The sequence below is a fragment of the Telopea speciosissima genome, chromosome 9 (assembly GCF_018873765.1).
Source record: "Telopea speciosissima isolate NSW1024214 ecotype Mountain lineage chromosome 9, Tspe_v1, whole genome shotgun sequence".
Lineage (NCBI taxonomy): Eukaryota > Viridiplantae > Streptophyta > Magnoliopsida > Proteales > Proteaceae > Telopea > Telopea speciosissima.
This window is the reverse complement of record NC_057924.1, coordinates 57,778,021-57,798,151: the sequence shown is the minus strand read 5'-3', so window position 1 is coordinate 57,798,151 and position 20,131 is coordinate 57,778,021. Positions and strand designations below refer to the sequence as shown.

Sequence of the window (20,131 nt, the reverse complement as noted above, 5' to 3'; positions counted from 1 at the left end):
GGGGGAAGGATTTGATGTCTGATTGCATTGCTCCTACACTAGGGCTAATGAGGGGACGGACAGGGGCATCCAACAGGAGAGACGGGCTATCATTTTGCCTCCCATTTTGTCTGGATACAAGGAAACGTGATCAGGCAGCATTCTTTTTTCCAACTATAAAATTATTGACTCAACCGCCGAACCTCCTGGACTTCAAAGGAAGGAAAAACAAAATTATAATGCTATGGTTTTCCACTTTTCCAGTAGCATTGTCTATGGAATCTCATGGTTCCAATCTTTCAGCTCAGGGCCACAGGCTCTACAACTCTGGATTTAAGTGATCAAATTAAATTGATATAGAACCAATAAAATAAAAATTTAAATATATTTTACAGAGACTGAAATTACTTTTGACTGTATTGGCTGAAAGCCACTTATTCCATGCGACCATAATGCAAGAAAGAGAAGAATTATCCTTATGGCTTCATTTGGTTGCAAGGAAAATTAAAAATATTTTTTTAGTCATTACCTCATGTGACTGTACCACTAATAATTTCATTATTCAATTACAATTTACTTTGCATCCAAATCGTTTTGATTTAAAATGTAAAATAAAAGTTACACGTAAAATGTATCATACTAAATAAAGTAAGAAATTTAAGTTGTTAATACAATCACATGGATGTAATGATTACATAAGTTTTTTTTCAAGTTTGAAAATTTTCACTTTACTTTGAATTTCCCTTGCAACCAAACATAGTCTATGGTTGGACCATTAATGGGGCAGGCCATCTTTGAAAGTCCAGTGTCCCCACCCTTGGCCATGACAGTGAAGCCCGACTTTATACTCCATGGAGATGATTGAATCCAAAACTTACCAAGGAATGGGCTTCATGAGGTTCAGTTTCATAGCCTGGAATCAAGGGTGCCTTTCCACTAAATTCAAAAAAGGCAAAAGGAAATTGGTATCTCCCATCAGGATTTTTGTATTTTTTGCCAAGCTGCAGTAGAAGATTCTAATTACTTGTTCTACTACTGCTCCTAGAACAGCCAAGTTAGGATTTCCTTACTGTGACTATTGGGCTTCTCTTGGGCATCCTCTCCGGATCTCCCCTCATAGATTGCGGGGGTGACTAGCTAGGCAAGTTGGATGATCCTCTAAGGGTGTCTTGCCAGAGATTAAGGCAGTCCTGTTGTCCTCAAGGCATCTCAGACTCATTGCTGCCTAAATATCAACAGCTAATATTTGTAGAGGCCTCGTAGATGCAAGAAAACTGCATTATCTTCATGGTGATGGTATTGCAAGGAGGCAGGCTAGTTTTAAGCATGTGTTTACTTATGCTTTTAAAGAGTCAAATATTTGAACTGATCAGTTCTTTACATTCCACAAGTACCTTAAGATTTAGTTTAGGAGGCCCCAAGTTTTAAATATCTGTGTACAGATTGTATATTCTCCGGCAATAAATTGTCATGTGACAATTTCGTCAGAGCCCAAATTTTCTGGGTTATAATAATAATCAATGCCATCAGTTATTTAAATTCAGAGAGATCATGGAAGCAAATGTTAAGGTCAGTAATCTCTGCAAGGACCTTTGGATTTTAGTCATCTCTGTATTAGGCTGTAAATGCTTCTTCACCTATTAATGTAAGGGAGTATATTTCCAGCATGTTGTTATCAAAAGGTGCAACCGGTGGATACCGATCTACCCTCACTCCAATATTACATACAAGGAATAAAGTAGGCCGTCAACATTTCCAAAAAAAGGCAATGACATACAGGTATTTACTTGCACAGGCAGGTGAGATCATGTCCCTCGATTTGGGCAGACATTTGCAAAGTGTGAAGGATCTCCACAAACATAACAGCTCCTACCAGAAATGGGTTCGCCAGTTGCTGACACAAACCTCACTTCTGTGGTTCGTGCTCCACTTCGTCCACCCCTGCCACGGCCACCCGTCCTGCTAGACCTAGAGTTGGAGTTTGCTGAACGGCTGTTCGCACGTGTAGTACCTCTTCCTCCTATGCCACCATTATTTTCACCAATGCTATCCTCCCACCTGTATAACAGACAAGTCATGAGCAAACTGTGAGAGGATTGCAGAACCAACTTACAGATATTTCCCCAAATGCTGTTAGTTGTTAGTCATTTAAGACTTAGAGGTGAAGGGATTATTATATTTCACCAACTACACCACTCACCAGCAGAGCAGGCTATTATTTTCAGTTGAAGCTACAGCTAATTTCTACCAGAAATCACCAAAACAAGAATGAGACAAACAGGAGTCAAACAAAGACAAAAAGTTTCAGTGCTCTGGAACTGGACAGAAGAAAACTTTTTAACCACTGAAACTAGGTTGCCTTCACGGCTATAATTCACACACCATCCCATCAAACTAAATGGAAAATGATCTAGATAGGATTGTTGCTGTAAGCCAGGAAATTAGCCAAAAAGAAGACTTTTTTTTTAATGGTAGAGGCTGAAACAAGTTCGACAGGACCAGTTCAGCACCATTGTGAAAGACAAATTTGATCAGATTTTGTATCCAAATCCATGATTACTTACATAAAGAAATAACAATCCTGTGATTGGCATTTGTAGAATTTCCTTCCCCTATTATTGGCTGTATTGGCAGTTCGCAGTATGCATGGTGTTCGACATAAGTTACAAGGGATAGAAGATTCTCCTGCGGCACGAAAAAGCATTAAAGGGTCAGATTTTAAGTTAATCATAATACAAAAAAATTTCTAAGGTTAGCTATCGAAGAATGCAGGTTTTTCAAAGCTTAGAGAGCTTTTGAGATGATTTTCTGTGCATATAAGCTATAGCTAACTTCATGGATAAGTTCCAACATGAAATTAATAATGCAGTTACATTGAGGCTCTAAACAGACCTATATATGATAAAAGGAGCTACAAAGTTCATTTGGTTATACCATTTTGCAAGTTTGTTCCACGAGGCTGAATGCGTTGAGAGCGTGAAGTCTGGGAAGAGCAATTATTGGAAGAATGCCCACTTTGCCCACAGTGTACGCAGGCTCTTTGCCTTGACGTTGTTCTTTGGGAGTTACTAGTAGTTGCCGCTGATCCCTGCCCTCGCGCTAAAAAAAAAGAAGGGGGGGGGGGGGGGGTCAATGAGTATTACATTTTAAGGTGCAACATGTGACAATCAAGTGACCAGAGGTGGTCCATTACATTCCTATTGTACACTCATCCAAAACCCACCAAAATTCAGCAGCCTAGATTTAAGGAGATTGTACAACCCCTCCCCTCTCTCTCTGTTGTTGGAGTGGAACCATGAGATGGGGTGGCACCCCTAAACCAAGCCAACAAAAAGATGGTATGAACTGGAAAACATTGAAAGAGCTGAGAAAAGAAAATTTCAAACACATTTTTCTCTTCTTATTCTTTAGAAGCAATGAAAATATGTCTTCAATTGACCAACAATTTAGCTTTCCTGCTAACAAATACAAATGACCTGATGGCCATACAAATTATAGTAAACCAGATCACTGACAGAATCAAGTAGAGAGAATGAGAGGAAAACTGAATCGCTTAGGGCTGTGTGCCTCCATAGAAGTCTCTATTGTTAGCTTGATAACAATATATTAGTACACTAACTAAAATACCTCTACTGTATATGTATATGATCCAGTACATCTCACCACTATACTAACAAATTCTTTAATGAAAATACACTGCATGAGAGTAGAAAAAGCTCAACATCATACTATATACAACTGAAGATTTGCAAAGGGCTATAGAGCAACCATTGGTAGTCCAGAAGTCGAATTCCGTGGTCTAGCCCAACTATATGTCCCACCATCTACTTGATTTTTTATCGTGCATTATAAACCATCGAACTAGGATCAAATAAATATATGGCTGATGTGGCAATTCTACCCGTTGGTCAGATAGAGGACCAAGTGGACTGGGTCATCTGTCAAGTTTAAAGGTAAAAATCAATCATATGGCCCACCAAATATTCGATCTTTTCCATAACCATCCAAATCCGGACCAAGATTTACCCATTAATCGTGGCATGTGGTGTAATACCATTGAGCTGTGTTGGAACTACTTCCTCTAAAAGGCCGGCCTTTTAGGAAAGTGAGGAAACAATATGTATATCAAACAGGAGCTCTAATACGGCGGACTATCCAAAGGGCGACATGGGTGGATAAATAATTTCAACACATGTCTGCTCCCAGGGAGACTCGATACCGTGACCCCTGCCTACTCTGATACCATGTTGGAACCGTTTCCTCTAAAAGGCCAATCTTATAGGAAAGGGAGGAAATAATATATATATCATACAGGAGCTCTAACACGACGAACTATCCAAAGGGGGACACAGGTGGATTAATAATTTTTCAACACCTGCCCGCTCCCAGAGGAATTCGATACTGTGACTTTTGCCTGCTCTGATACCATGTTCGAACCGTTTCCTCTAAAAGGCCGACCTTGTAGGAAAGGGAGGAAACAATATGTATATCAGACAGAAGCTCTAACACAGCGGACTATCCAAAGGGGGACACGGGTGAATAAATAATTTTTCAACACCTGCCCACTGTCCAAACAGCTTGCTAGCCCCTGAAATCAACAAATGGAATGACTGTCTTGTAGGTCACTTCCTTGGGTCCAGACCCCCCTTCAATGTCGTCAAAGCTTCCCTCTCCAAGCAATGGAAAGCTCCTGGAGAATTAGACCTCTTCCTTCTTGATAATAGAGTTTTCATCTTTAAATTTTACTCCTCCGATGTCTAAGCTCGAGCCCTTGCCGATGCCCCTTGGATGGTTGGTCCCAAACCAATTTTCCTTCGCCAATGGACTCCATTCATTCAGCTCCACAAGGTCGACTTCAGCACCATTCCCTTGTGGATCACCCTCCCTGGTCTTCCGCTGCACTATTGGAGCCAAGAGTGTCTCAGCCGGCTTGGCTCGGTCATTGGTGTTCCACTTTATTCAGATGATCGCACTTCCAAGATGCTCCGACTCTCGTTCGCCCGTATCTGCGTCGACATGTCTGCTGCTTACCCCCCTCCCTCCTCCATTACCATTGTGGAGGATGATGGTTTCAGCTTCAAACAGCCTGTGAAATACGACTGGTTGCCGCCTCACTGCATCCACTGTAAAGTCTTTGGCTACCTTTCCTTAGCTTGCTCAGGGAAAGCCCTCACAGTTCCACCCAGTAATACCCCTGAAATTACTGTTCAGACTGAAGCTGCACCCACAGCCCCTGCTTCGACTGAAGTTGTCTCGCCAGATGATCTTACTGTAGTCTCGCACATCTCTGACGATCCCGCAATTCCGCAGCATCCTATTTCCGATGACCATAATTCTCGGGGAAGATCCACCATCCGCCGCTGCAATTCCTCCCGCCGGCGAAAAAAAGTTCGTAGATCTGTAGCCCTGCCGGAGAAGACTACTGGAAAAGATGACCAGGCGTCAACCTGCTCTGCGAAACCTACTGCGCCCCTGAGCTCTGTGTCGATCTGTGCTGCTTCTCGAGAAAATGAGTCTCTGCAATCTGCTCCCCTACCCTCTTTGCTGGCCTGCAAACTCCCTGGTCTGACTAATTCTAGCTCTTCACTAACCCTTGCTAGTACCTCGGCTGAAGTGATTTCCACTTTAATGTCTCTTAAGCCTACCATGAGCTCCCTGGACCGTGAGGACTTTTCTGCTGATCGTGGAAGACCTTCGCCAAGATCTGTCTCTATCACTGAACACCAGAACCACGACTTGCCGTTTCAAGCTTCCTCTACTGCTGACGATGTCTCTCCCCTTGAAGTTTTGGTCAATGACGCCTTCTTTGGAAATGGAAGCTCGCCTCCAGAGATTTCGTCAGGTTTGCCTTCCCCCCCCAACAACCCCTTTCCCCCTTTTACAGATCCCCTCCCCTTCCACCTTTTCCTTATTCCCAACTACCCCCCTTGCTTCCTAATCCCCTTCCTTTCAACCCCCCTGACCCCACTCTCTCATCTACTGCCATGTGTCCTCTCAACTTAAGTTCCAGCATTATAACCACTTCCCCTTTACTTCTTGGCCCACCTGCATTTGGGCCCTCAAATTCGTTACAATCCCCTTTTTCACCCTTCAGGCCCATACCCGCTCAAGCCCATTTACCCTCTTCCACCACCCCCTCTCCTTGGCCCACCAGTCCCAAAGGCCTTTTAACCTCTACTAATACCTCCCCTTCTAGGCCCATCTATCCCTATCCCCACAACCCACCCGTTCCACTAAAGCCACCAATTCCAAAGCCCTTATTACCTCCACTAAACCCATACCTATTAAGCCCACCCATTCGTCCAAAGCCACCTGTTCCAAAGCCCATAAAACCTCCTCTAAACCCATCCCCCTTAAGCCTACCTACTCCAACCTTCGTGCTTCCTTCCCTTCTCAACCGAACCCTCCTCCCCCCTTCAAATCTTATTTTGCCTACAACCTCCCCATCATTACCACCCAGCTCATCTCCTCCTAGCCCATCTCCCTGATTCACCTACCCGGCCTCTCTTAACCCGGTCCACTTCTGATTCCCTCTTCCCCACCCTTCCTGAGGACCCCCCTCTTACTCCTCTAGATATCCCGATGCCTTTGCCTGTACCCGCAGTTCGCCCCCCCAGCCCTTTAGTCTTTCTAGACCCTCCCCCCCTTAGCGCCCTTATGTTCGCAACCCGCTATTGTCTTCTCCCGCAGACGATACCGGAGTGTCCCCCCTAGGTCCTCCCTGCCCCCTACCCTCTAGTCATGTCCGCTGGTTTCATTTGGAACGTTAGGGGCCTTAATTCCCTAGCCAAGCACCATGAAATTCGATTGTTCATTAATGCCTCACTCTTCTTTTTACGCTCTTCTGGAGACCCAAGTCCTCTAAGAGAATTCCTCCCGTATAGCTGCTTCTATAGCTCCATCTTGGTCCTTACTTTCTAATTACACCCACTCCCCCAATGGCCGTATTTGGATCCTCTGGAATCCCTCCAAAATCCATATTTCCATCTCTCACTCCTCCTCCCAACTCCTTCACCTCCATCTCTCTTTCCCTAACTCCCCCTCCTCCATCTTCCTCACCGTGGTCTATGCTCACAATTTGGCCGCAGATCGTCTAGCCCTCTGGAATGACCTCTCTCCTCAAATCTGGGATTAACTCCCTCCCTTGGGGTGTGGGAGGTGATTTCAATGTGGTTTGATTCCAATTTGAAAATTTTGGAGGCCGCCCCATTGACCCCCCCTCTGTCAACTCCTTCAATGATTGCATTAAAGACCTCGATCTTGACGACCTTCGGTGGTCAGGGTCTCCTCTTACTTGGCACAATAGAAGGATTGGCCCTGAGCGGGTTGCTTGTAAGCTCGACCGCCTTCTCATTAATGACTCCTGGCTGTCTACCTTTCCTCACTCCCATACTACCTTCCACCCTCAGGGCTTATCCGACCACTGTCCTTGCCACATTCTCATCCAGCCCTATTCTTCTTTTGGCCCTAAGCCTTTCAAATTTTTCGACAAGTGGTCCTCCCATGCCAACTTCCAAACCACCATTCTTCAAGCCTAGCGCCCGCCCGTCCATTACCCCTCCCTTCCCCTCCTCGCTTTCGCCTCCAAGCTCCGTCGCACCAAAGCGGCCTTCAAGCGTTGGAATCTCTCCACTTTTGGCAACATTCCTTCACGCCTCTCCTCCTGCCGTTCAGAGTTAGCCCGTATCCAATCTTCCCTCCAACAAGATCCCTCTCTTCAGGATCTTGCTTTGGAGGAGAAAAAGCTTTCCGAGGAGCTCCCTTCTCTCTCCCTCCTCAAAGAAAGTTTTCTGAGCCAAAAATCCAGAATCAAGTGGCTTGAGTTGGAAGATTCGAACACTGCCTTCTTCCATCGCTCCTTGCGAGCCAGGCTTAGTTCCAACTCTATCACCCAACTCATCTCTTCTGATGGAACCCCTATTTCCTCAGTCTCAGGGATCACGGCCGAAGCCACCTCCTTCTCTTCTCTTTTCAATCCCTCTTCACACCCCGTCTCCACCCTTCCCCCTAATCTCATCAACAAATTTGTTCCCCCTTCTCTATCTGATCTCCTTCTGCCTATCCCCTCGGATGATGAAATCTCCAATGCCATTCTCTCCCATAAAGCCAACAAAGTCCCTGGTCCTGATGGCTTTAGTATGGGTTTCTTTCTCAGTTGCTGGGACTCGATCAAAGGAGAACTCTTCAAAGCCATCCTCAGTTTCTTCTTCAAACCCAGTCAACTTGCCCAGATCAATCAAACTTTCCTCTGTCTCATTCCCAAACTGGATGGGGCCTCCTCCTTGTCTGATTTCAGACCCATCTCATTGTGTAACCTCTTCCACAAGTTCATCGCAAAGATCCTCGCCAATAGGATCCAGCAAGTCATCCCTGATCTGGTCAGCCCTAATCAATCCGCTTTCATCTCGGGCCGGAGCATCGCGGACAATATCATCCTCTGCTCTGAGATTGTTCGTGGTTTTGATCGCAAATCCCATTCCCCTGCTACTCTCATGAAGATTGATCTGCACAAAGCTTTTGATTCCATCAGATGGGGCTTCATCTGCAACGTGCTCACCCATATGGGCTTCCCTAGTGCTTTTGTGCACTGGATTCATGCCTGCATCTCCTCCCCCTCCTACTCTGTTCTTGTCAATGGCTCTCCTGCCGGGTATTTCAAGTCCTCGGTTGGCATCTGCCAAGGATGCCCCCTCTCCCCCTTCCATTTTTCCCTCTCCCTTGAAGTCCTCTCTAGGAGCCTCCAATTGATGCAGGTTCATCATAGATATTGGCTTATTTCTTTAGAAATAGGCCAAGGGTTAGGTTATATACATGTTGGGCCTTTGTTCCCAAGGGTTTTCTATGTATTAGGCCACTTTAATGAGCCTAAACTAGGGGTACATAGGTTGCATACGGGATTAGCCCAATACTTAGTTTATTTTTATGTTTTCTAATTGAACCGGTTCAAATTGGTTGCATCCAATTGGTTCAATTTAAGTGATCATGTGATGTAAGTTGGGCTGGATTAGGACTCTATAAGTCCAACCATGTTTTGAGTCTATTTCCTTTAGTATTTTAGTTTCCTAGTCAATTTAAATTACCTAATAGGTTAGGGATAGGATTAGGCCATTCCTTTTTAGTGTCTAAGTCTATTTTTGAGTCTTCTATATAAGTTTGTAAGGGAGGCCAGCATTGTACACGAATTTGATTAATGAAAAAAGCTTTTGCTTGTTGACTGCCATTGTTGCTGCTCCTGTGCTCCTTGTGAGTGTGCATCCTTGTGGTTCTATTAAGGTGGAAAGGGACTGGTGGAATCTGGTTGACTCCTTACGCCGTGACGGCTGGGAGGATCTTCTTCAAATTCGAAGGTGGCTTTATCCTTCACAACTGTCGAAGCTTGCTGCCAGTGGAATCTCCAGTAAGTTTGACGCCAAAATTCTTCTTCTAATCCTCTAATCCTTTCCCCCAATTGATCCCCTTTATTTTTTGTTTGAATTCCATAAACCCTAACTCCATTAAAGCCCAAAACCTGCAACTCAATTCTGTCCAGAATTGCAGAATTTCAAAACTCATCCAAACCCTAACCTTTTTATACCATATTGACCCCCTAGACCTGCCCATTAATACCCTATAAACCCCTTTCCCAATATCCAACCCAAACCCTAGGAATTGACCTAAATCCTAGTGCTGTCCATTCGAACCAGCAACCCCTTTTGTTATTTGATCCAGTTGTTTGGCTCCTAGTAGGTCTCCTACCTATATAGGACTACATTAATTGGTATCAAAGCTATGGCGGAGGGAAGCTCCAACCAAGCCTCAAAATACCCACCTCCCTTCGTTTTCAAGACCCGAGTTCGTCTATCCAATGGGAGCACAGCCGTATTAATTGTTGATGAGAGGCGACGTAACAATATTATTTCACAATCCTTGGTGGATATGTTGTCCCAGTCAGGAGAGATTTGCATCAGGCTTACAAGTCAAGCTTTGTTGAATTTGAGTGTTCCTCATACTCTGACGGTGCTTGGTATAAGCCGGTACCATCTCCAATAAGCGTTATTGCAGTAGGTGGTGATTGTTTGGACGAGCGACAAGGTTGGATTGAACCTGAAAACAACTCGTGTGTCCTACCTGATCGACACCGTCTATACCATTTATTTACTCTAAAAGGGTTACAACCAAAGGTGACCACATCGACTATACAGCCACAGGGACTGTCGAACATGTCAACTCAAACGCAAGTGGCATCGACTGTGTTTGAAGTTTCACCAATGGCAAATGCACCAACAGAAGATCTTACTGAAGTGATCTATGTTGAAGAAAACAATATAGATAAGGCTGAACCAGTAGAAGATGAAAAGCTGATTGAGAGCATTCCAAAGGAAAACAATGACCTTCAAGATGCTGCTCTTGAAGAGGTGGAGCTTGTGTCTCATGCATTAGATGAGAAGGTTGCTAACACTGAAGGCTCTATGGACGAGACATTAACAGTTGCTGCTGATTCACAGGCAGAACACATAGCGTTTGTTATGCCACCATGGTTCTTCGAAGAGAAAGCTCCACGCATTGAAGACTTTATCCCTAATGTTCCTGCCTCATCGGAATTTTGTTTGGGGATGGTCAAAGCTGCTGATCACATGTTGATTCCCCCTCATCACTGTAAAATTCAAGGATGAATTTTTTCAAGTTGGGGAGAGTTGATGCAGGTTCATCATAGATATTGGCTTATTTCTTTAGAAATAGGCCTAGGGTTAGGTTATGTACATGTTGGGCATTTGTTCCCAAGGGTTTTCTATGTATTAGGCCACTTTAATGAGCCTAAACTAGGGGTACATAGATTGCATACAGGATTAGCCCAATACTTAGTTTATTTTTATGTTTTCTAATTGAACCGGTTCAAATTGGTTGCATCCAATTGGTTCAATTTAAGTGATCATGTGACTTGATTAAGTGGTCATGTGATGTAAGTTGGGCTGGATTAGGACTCTATAAGTCCAACCATGTTTTGAGTCTATTTCCTTTAGTATTTTAGTTTCCTAGTCAATTTAAATTACCTACTAGGTTAGGGATAGGATTAGGCCATTCCTTTTTAGTGTCTAAGTCTATTTGTTAGTCTTCTATATAAGTTTGTAAGGGAGGCCAGCATTGTATACGAATTTGATTAATGAAAAAAACTTTTGCTTGTTGGCTGCCATTGTTGCTGCTCCTGTGCTCCTTGTGAGTGTGCATCCTTGTGGTTCTATTAAGGTGGAAAGGGACTGGTGGAATCCGATTGACTCCTTACGCCATGACGGCTGGGAGGATCTTCTTCAAATTCGAAGGTGGCTTTATCCTTCACAACTGTCGAAGCTTGCTGCCAGTGGAATCTCTAGTAAGTTTGACGCCAAAATTCTTCTTCTATTCCTCTAATCCTTTCCCCCAATTGATCCCCTTTATTTTTTGTTTGAATCCTATATAACCTAACACTATTAAAGCCCAAAACCTGCAACTCCATTCTGTCCAAAATTGCAGAATTTCAAAACTCATCCAAACCCTAACGTTTTTATACCATATTGACCCCCTAGACCTGCCCATTAATACCCTATAAACCCCTTTCCCAATATCCAACCCAAACCCTAGGAATTGACCTAAATCCTAGTGCTGTCCATTCGAACCAGCAGCCCCTTTTGTTATTTGATCCGGTTGTTTGGCTCCTAGTAGGTCTCCTACCTATCTAGGACTACATTACCAATCCAAAACTGATCTCCATCTCATTTCCCCCATTCCCAAATGCAAGCACATCAACCTTACCCACCTGGCCTTCGCTGATGATCTGATGATTTTCTCGAAGGCCACCCCCTCCTCTATTGCTGCCATCATGGCCTCTCTCCGCCTTTTTGAGGACCTTTCTGGGCTTCGTATCAACCTCCTTAAATCCAAACTCTTCCTTGCTGGGATCCCCGAGTCTGATAGAGAAACCCTTCTCCGTCTCACTGGCTTCTCTCTCGGCTCCCTTCCTGTCAAATACCTTGGCCTGCCGCTCATCCCCGCCAGGCTCTCCAGCCATCATTGCACCCCCATACTTGATAATATCCGCAAGCACCTCCATCTCTGGAAAGGCAGACTCTTATCCTATGCGGGTAGGCTTGAATGTATCAGATCGGTCCTCTAATCTTCCTACATTTACTGGTGTGGCATCTTTGCCATCCCTAAAGCCACCATCAAAGCTATTGAGAGCCTCTTCTATGCTTTCCTTTGGAAAGGGAAAGAAACCTCTAAATTCCTGCATCCAATCATCTGGATATCCGTATGTCTTCTCAAAGTAGAAGGAGGCCTAGGCATTCGCCGCATTCAGGACTCCAACATTGCCAGAATCCTCAAACTCTTCTGGAAAATCTCATCCAAGCAAGATTTCATCTGGGTCCACTGGGTCTACTCCCATCTTCTTAAGAACGAGTCCATTTGGACTGCCCCTCTTCGCCCTGATGCGTCTTGGGTTTGGCATAAGATCCTCCTTCTCCGGCCTCTTGCCCTTTGAGCTACCTCCACCGCCATTGTTAATGGCTCCTCTACCTCTCTCTCGCTTGACCCCTGGCATCCCTTAGGCATCCTTTACAATGTCTTTGGCCCTAGAGCTGTCTACTCTTCTGGCATCCCCAAATCTGCCCCCTGTCCCTCATCATATCGTTTTGTTGAGATGTGTTACCCGATATTATAAGGGTATTTTTGGTATTTTATTTATGCTTTATGTACTTTTGAACAAGGGTAGAATTGTAATTTGGGCTGTGACACTGTTCACGTGAATAGTATCGTGAATAGTATTTTCCCTTTGTAATCTCTTTTATTATTATTATTATAAATAGAGAACGTGACTGATCTCATTGATCATTCAAGCCATTCACGAAATTCCTGTTTTGTTAACATGGCATCAGAGCCAAATACACTCTGATCTAGGTTTTCAAAACCCACCTCCCTCCCTTCGATTTTTTTTCTCCTTCCCTCCATCGAGCTTCTTCCCTTCTTCTTTCTTCCTTTCTTTTGGTTCTTCTTCTCCCATCAGGGCAGCACTACTGAGGTGATCGTAATGATCTAGCTGCTGCCCCAACATATCTCCTTTTTTATGCCTCTTTTTTGGATCGAGTGGAGCTGAAGAACTGTCTACAATTTGAAGATTCCTATTTTTTTTTGGAGATCAGGCCTCTACATCTGTTTCGGCTGCATCTTCTATTGTAGGATCTTTATTTGATATTGTTCTCAGCCCCTATTCCCTTCATCAGATTGGTTGAAGACCCCAACCCCTTATCGATCTCTCTTCTCAGGGTTTTTTTTCAAAACCCTGACATTAATCAATCTTGGGGTTGGGCTGCTGGTTCCTGCTGCATCTGATTGGCACCCTTGCTGCCTTCATTCGACATCATTCCCAGCCTACATATCTGGGATTTTTTGCTCCAATACAGCCCTCTTCTATTGGGGGTCAATTCCAGAATTTTTTTTTGGATATTTTTTGGCTGTTTGCTGCTTCATTAAAGATTGGTTACCTGCTGCAATGACTGGTTCAGATTCTTCTTCGGCCTCTTCTGGCATTGATGGCAAGCCCCGGACTGATTTTCTTCCGTTTGCTGCCCCAATCAAACTTGATGGCTCTAACTACCTAAAGGGGTCTCGGTCTACCTATTTGACAGTAACTGGCCGTGGCCTCACTGGCCATCTTCTTGGGACAACAACTAAACCAGTGGAAGAGGGTTCTCAGCTCAACAAGTGGTTATCTAATGATGCGATAGTGATGTCCTACTTGATCCATTCTATGCAAAGGGATATCTCAGACAATTTTCTTCTACTGGACACAGCCCATACTATCTGGAATGGTGCCAAAGAGACTTATGGTCGCACGGGGAATGATGCATAGGTCTATGAGATTAGAAAGAAGGCTAATGCCACTACCCAACAGGAGCTCTCTGTCTCCAAATAGTATGCTGCCCACAAGAACATGTGGCAGCATTTGGATCATTACTCTGACTATCAGCCCTCTACTGCTACTGATCTGGCTGCCTATCGCAAACACATTGACAAAATACGTGTCTATGATTTTTGGCTGGACTAAATATGGAGTTTGATCCTATTCGGGTGCAAGTACTTGGGCAGTCCCCTTTTCCATCCCTAGAGCAGGCCTTTGCCTTGGTTCATAATGAGGAATCTCGTCGGGCTGCTATGCTGCATTCCTCTACTGTTGATCAATCCGCCTTGCAAGTTGCTTCTAGTACTCCTTCTCTTACCACTACTGATGGTGGCGCTGCTGTCCCTAAAGGTCCTGTCAAGTGTGAACACTGCAACAGGCTCTATCATACTAAGGCTCAATACTGGAAGCTCCATGGGAAGCCTACTGATTTTGAGGAAAAGAAAGCCTGTGGGAAGTTTAAGCCCAAGGCTCATATGGCTGATTCTCCTACTACTGCTGCTGCTGCCCCTTCATCTGACATTGGGCTTACTCAAGATGAGCTCCTAGCTTTTTGTCGCATGGTACAGGCCTCTTCCGCTGCCTCCACTACAGCATCTACACCTGCTGCCCCTCCTGGTTCTAAGTTTGCCTCAGGTACTCCAGTCAATAGTCTGTGTGCATCGGCTGTATCCAGTTCTTGGATTATAGATTCCAGTGCCACTGACCACATGACTGGCTCCTCCCATGTATTTCATCTTTATTCTCCATCTTCTGGCAAAGACAGTGTTCGAGTAGCTAATGGTTCCCTTTCTCCTATTAATGGGAAGGGTTCCATACGCTGCTCACCTACCCTTTCATTAAAATCTGTTTTGTATGTTCCGTCCTTTTCTACCAACCTTCTCTCTATTAGTAGTCTAACTAGACATATGAACTGCAAACTGACTTTTTTCCCTTCTCATTGTGTCATACAGGATTTGGAGACGGGGCGCACGATTGGGGGTGGTAAGATGCAGGGTGGTCTCTACTTACTTAACCAGGGTCAGCCTTCTACTTTGCATTCGGCTTCCTCTACAGCTCATCATTTACAGTCCACCTCGTCCCCTGACCTTCATCTCTGGCACTGTCGACTTGGTCATCCATCCCTTAGTACTTTGTCTCTTTTGTTTCCGCGCTTGATTAAGCATTGTAATAGGAATGAGTTTTTATGTGAGGCTCGTGTTTTGGCCAAACAGACTCATTCCAGTTATTCTTCATTAAATAAAAGTGAGTCTCCTTTTGCTTTGGTTCATTCTGATGTGTGGGGCCCTGCCCGTTGTACTTCCCTTTCTGGTCATCGATGGTTTGTCTCGTTTATTGATTGTTATACTTGTGCCACTTGGGTGTACATGATGAGCCATAAAAGTGAGGTCTTCCGCTGTTTTCAGTTATTTCATCGTATGGTTCAGACCCAATTCAATGCCACCTTGCGCATTTTACGCAGTGATAATGGCAAAGAGTACATGGAGGGTCAGTTCCAACTTTATTTGGCTGCACATGGTATTGTCCATCAGACCAGCTGTGTTGACACACCTGCCCAGAATGGGGTTGCTGAAAGGAAAAATAGACATCTCCTTGAGGTAGCCCGGGCTATTATGTTTGCACAACAGGTTCCTTCTCACTACTGGGGTGATGCCATTCTTACCGCTGCTTATCTCATCAACCGTGTGCCTACCCGTGTCTTTGATGGTCGTTCCCTTGTTGATCTCCTCCAGGGTTCCTCCTCCTTTGTGGTTCCCCCCAAAGTTTTTGGTTGTGTTTGCTATGTCCGCAATCATCATTCTCATGGGAAATTTGATCCACAGAGCATTCGGTGTATTTTTCTGGGCTATTCTGCGACCCAGAAAGGATACAAGTGTTACCATCCACCTTCTCGTCGTACTTTTGTCTCCATGGATATTGTCTTCCATGAGTCCTTGTCATATTATTCCCAGACACCTCTTCAAGGGGAGCAGGATCAGGGTTTTGAAGATGTGTCTGCTATTCTTCCGGCTTCTATTCAGGGGGAGCCCTCTGTAACTTCAGCTCCTATAGTGGCTCCTATTCAGGGGGAGCGTAGACCAGTCAGTCAAATCCCTGTTGATAAGGTATATACCCGGGAGCGCACAAGACAAGTTGAGACTTCCACCACCACCATACCACCTCTACAATCGTCTGCACTTAATCCAGATCCAGACCATGCTACATCATCTGATAAGGATCCTTCCCTTGACTTACCTATCGCTGTTCGTAAAGGCGTTAGGTCACACACCCAACACCCCATCTCCAATGTTGTTTACTATAATGCTTTATCTCCTTCCTATCGTGTATTTGTTTCTTCTCTTTCCTCTATTTCTATTCCTCAGAAATGGCAGGAGGTGATTGCAGATCCAAAGTGGAAAGCAGCCATGATGGAAGAAATGACGGCCTTACTTAAAAATGAGACATGGGAGCTAGTTGTTCTTCCTTCAGGTAAGAAACCAGTCGGGTGCACATGGGTATTTGTTGTCAAGCAAAAGCCAGATGGAACAGTGGATAGATATAAAGCCAGGCTTGTGGCCAGAAGCTTCACTCAGACTTATGGGATCGACTACCAGGAGACATTTGCCCCTGTTGTGAAGTTGAACACTGTCCGGGTCTTACTGTCTTGTGTTGTCAACTTTGGCTGGGACCTACAGCAGTTGGATGTAAAAAATGCATTTCTTCATGGGGAGTTGGAAGAGGAGGTTTATATGGATGTTCCTCCAGGTTTTTCCTCTGACAAGACCCATGGGAAAGTTTGTAGGCTCAAAAGGGCACTCTATGGGTTGAAGCAATCTCCACGAGCATGGTTTGGTAGGTTTCATAAAGCCATGGTCTCCTGTGGATACAAACAGAGTAATGCTGATCACACTCTGTTCATCAAGCAAAAGGGAGAAAAGGTCGCTCTTCTCATAGTTTATGTTGATGACATAGTTGTGACTGGTAATGATACAGATGAAGTTTCTCACCTAAAGGCTTTCTTGGGACGGGAATTTGACATAAAAGATCAAGGTCAGCTAAGATATTTTCTTGGGATTGAAGTTGCCCGTTCTCCAAAAGGCATCTTTCTCTCCCAGAGAAATTACGTTCTAGATTTACTATCAGAGACTGGTTTGCTTGGTTGTCATCCTTGTGACACTCCCTTGGAAGCTACTACTCGTCTGCAAGAGAAGGATGGTGAACCTGTTGATAAGGGCAGATATCAACAATTGGTGGGCAAGCTGATTTATCTCTCCCACACCAGACCAGATATTACCATTGCTGTAAGTCTTGTGAGCCAGTTCATGCATGATCCTTATTCCACTCACATGGTCGATGTTCTTCGTATTCTCCATTACTTGAAGTCAGCTCCAGAAAAAGGGATCCTTTTGTCTCCTCATGACCATCTTCGCATTGAGGCTTACACAGATGCTGACTGGGGTGGTAACCCTGACAGGAAATCAACCTCCGGCTATTGTACTTTTGTTGGAGGAAATCTGGTCACATGGCGGAGTAAAAAGCAAAATGTTGTGGCAAGATTTAGTGCTGAAGCTGAATTCCGTGCTATGGCCCGGGGCATATGTGAGTTACTGTGGCTTCAAAGTTTATTCCTTGATATCCGTGGTTCTGTTCATCTTCCAATGATGTTGTACTGTGACAACAAAGCAGCAATTAGCATTGCCCACAATCCAGTGCAGCATGATCGTACCAAACATGTGGAGATTGACAGACTCTTCATCAAGGAGAAGTTAGAGAGTGGGCAGATTTGTATCCCTTTTGTGAAGTCCGGAGATCAACTGGCTGATGTCTTCACCAAAGGGTTGAGTGGGAAGTTATTTTATCCTAGTCTAGTCAAGTTGGGCATGTGTGATATCTATGCCCCAACTTGAGGGGGAGTGTTGAGATGTGTTACCCGATATTATAAGGATATTTTTGGTATTTTATTTATGCTTTATTTATGTACTTTTGAACAAGGGTAGAATTGTAATTTGGGTTGTGATACTGTTCGCGTGAACAGTGTCGTGAACTGTGTTGTGAATAGTGTTTTCCCTTTGTAATCTCTTTTATTATTATTATTATAAATAGAGAGCTTGACTGATCTCATTGATCATTCAAGCCATTCACGAAATTCCTGTTTTATTAACATGTTTGGTTCCTGGTCCCCTCCCTCTCCCCTTCCCTCTATCCTATCCCAAATTTGGCCTACCCTTCCCCCCATTAACCTCCCCACTCCCGCCATTAAGGACAAGGCAATTTGGCTCCCCTCCCCCTCTGGTCGCTTTACAACTAGATCAGCTTGGAACCTTGTCCGTAACCCTTCCGCCCCCGTCCCCTGGCACAACCTAGTTTGGTTCAAAGGCTCAATCCCTCGCCATAGCCTTACAACCTGGAGATCGCTTCACCTTTGCCTTCCTACCCAAGCCTTTCTCCTACACCGTCACATCCCTGTCCATCCCTCTTGCACCTTTTGCTGGAACGGTTTTGAGAACACTGCTCATCTCTTCTTTGCTTGCCCATTTTCTTCTACCATCTGGAAAAAAGCCCTTTCTTCCATCTGGTACTGAAGCAGGAGACACCTTCCATTTGACCGAGAATGCATCTGGTTGACCAAAGCTTTTAAAGACAACACCATCTGTGACAGTATTGGCAAACTTGTTTTTGACTCTGTTGTCCATCATATTTGGTTGGAGAGGAATCTTAGAAGATGGACTTCCAAATCTAGATCTTTCGACTTGTTTTGGAAAGACATCTCATTCGAAGTTTCCTCTAAGATCAGCACTATCCCTCACCGTTCCTTCTTGGACACCCCAAGGAACAGGCACATTGTTGTTACCTGGGGTCTGGATAGCAGTTTGTTGCGGTCCCCTTCTAGTTTAAGGAGGACTTGACTCTTTTCTCTCCCCCCACCCTTTTCTCCTTGTACGTTCCCCCCCCCCCCCCTTCTCTTTTCCTCCAGCCCCCTTTTGGGGTTTGGTGATATATACTTATTCACCAAAAAAAAAAAAGATTTACTCATCTCTAATCTATACCTGTCATATTGGAAAGATTGTGGGGACCTGTCCCACAAATTTCTGTCAATTGTCTAAGCGTCTCATCACAGCCACCAATGCAACCTGACAAAAGAATAAACAATCAGTGTTGATACAGAATGCAAACACGGTGACACAATTAAATTACTTGAATATTTTAACTAGATAAAAAAATTTAAAATTCAATAGGCCTTCTACCAAATATCTTTACTTTCTAGGCCTTTAAATTAGGAGTACTACCATGCCTCTCAGAATTTCCACCCCAGCCCGCAGTGTTCTTACAAGTGACCTTTTTTAACTATTTGGAGTCAGAATTGAACTTGTTTTTTTTTTTTTTTCCAATCTTCCTTTAAAAACCAGACACATGTATTATATACTGGATCACTTAAAACACTAATCTGGTGGTTAAAATTAAATAACTTCCAAAGTGGCAATCTGGTCTTCATCAACAGGTGAACTTTTCAGATATCTCTGAACAATAGTGCTTTCCCAACAAAAAAGAAATATATATGTTTCTTGTTTTACTTCTACGGCTCTATTAGGTTAACGCTACAAAAGAACCAGAGGGGGGGGGGGGACCATAGATCTCATGATGACAATCAGAAGAGTCTGCAGGTGCAACTTTTATTAATGATATTTAAAAATGGGAAATCAAAAACCAAAATCTTATAAGCTGCAAACATGGTTGTTTTAACCTGGCCATACCCCTGCCCAATGCTTCAAATAAATCAATGAGAATGCAAGAAATGCAATCTTTCTGCTTCCCGAGTTATATCTTTTTGTCATGTCTGGGTAACATAGATTGTGATGCACAGACCAGAGAATAAGGGAGCATGATCTTATGCCTTCACCCGGTTCTATTAAAAGATCCTTCTAACGATAAGGAGCACAGATATAAAGAGCATCCCAGTGCACAAGGCTCCGCTACTGCAGGGTCTGGAAGGGGCAAATGTACACAGCCTTACCCCCTGCTTCGCAGGAGAGGCTCTTTCCAAGTTTAACCGTTGCGCCAAGGCTCACCCACTAAGAAGCACAGTATCAAATAAAAAATTATTTGGACTGCTCCCGCCATTGCAGCAAATGGTCCAAAAAATGTTTCTACTAGCTAGGACCCTTGGGATCATGTGGTGGCTAGACTAGGATCACAAGTAATTAAAAAAAAATACAGGAAGTGTACATCGATTTGTCAGTTGAAGAATCAACTAGAGGCAAGGAT

The 20,131-nt window shown here is 44.2% G+C and overlaps 1 protein-coding gene across 4 annotated transcripts in view; it reads right to left on the bottom strand.

Annotated features, from left to right (window-relative positions):
- Positions 1-1,657: 1,657 nt before the first annotated feature.
- The window catches only part of LOC122640711 (DNA topoisomerase 3-alpha), a 77,458-nt gene continuing 58,984 nt past the window's right edge, over positions 1,658-20,131 (bottom strand). For all 4 annotated transcript variants that reach the window (XM_043833950.1, XM_043833953.1, XM_043833952.1 and 1 more), the window contains 4 exons: positions 18,916-18,999; positions 2,914-3,078; positions 2,544-2,664; positions 1,658-2,037 (listed from right to left, as the gene is read on the bottom strand). In XM_043833950.1, coding sequence (XP_043689885.1) covers positions 1,785-2,037; positions 2,544-2,664; positions 2,914-3,078; positions 18,916-18,999 — 623 coding nt within the window. In that variant the 3' untranslated portion in view covers positions 1,658-1,784. The remainder of the gene's footprint in view (positions 2,038-2,543; positions 2,665-2,913; positions 3,079-18,915; positions 19,000-20,131) is intronic.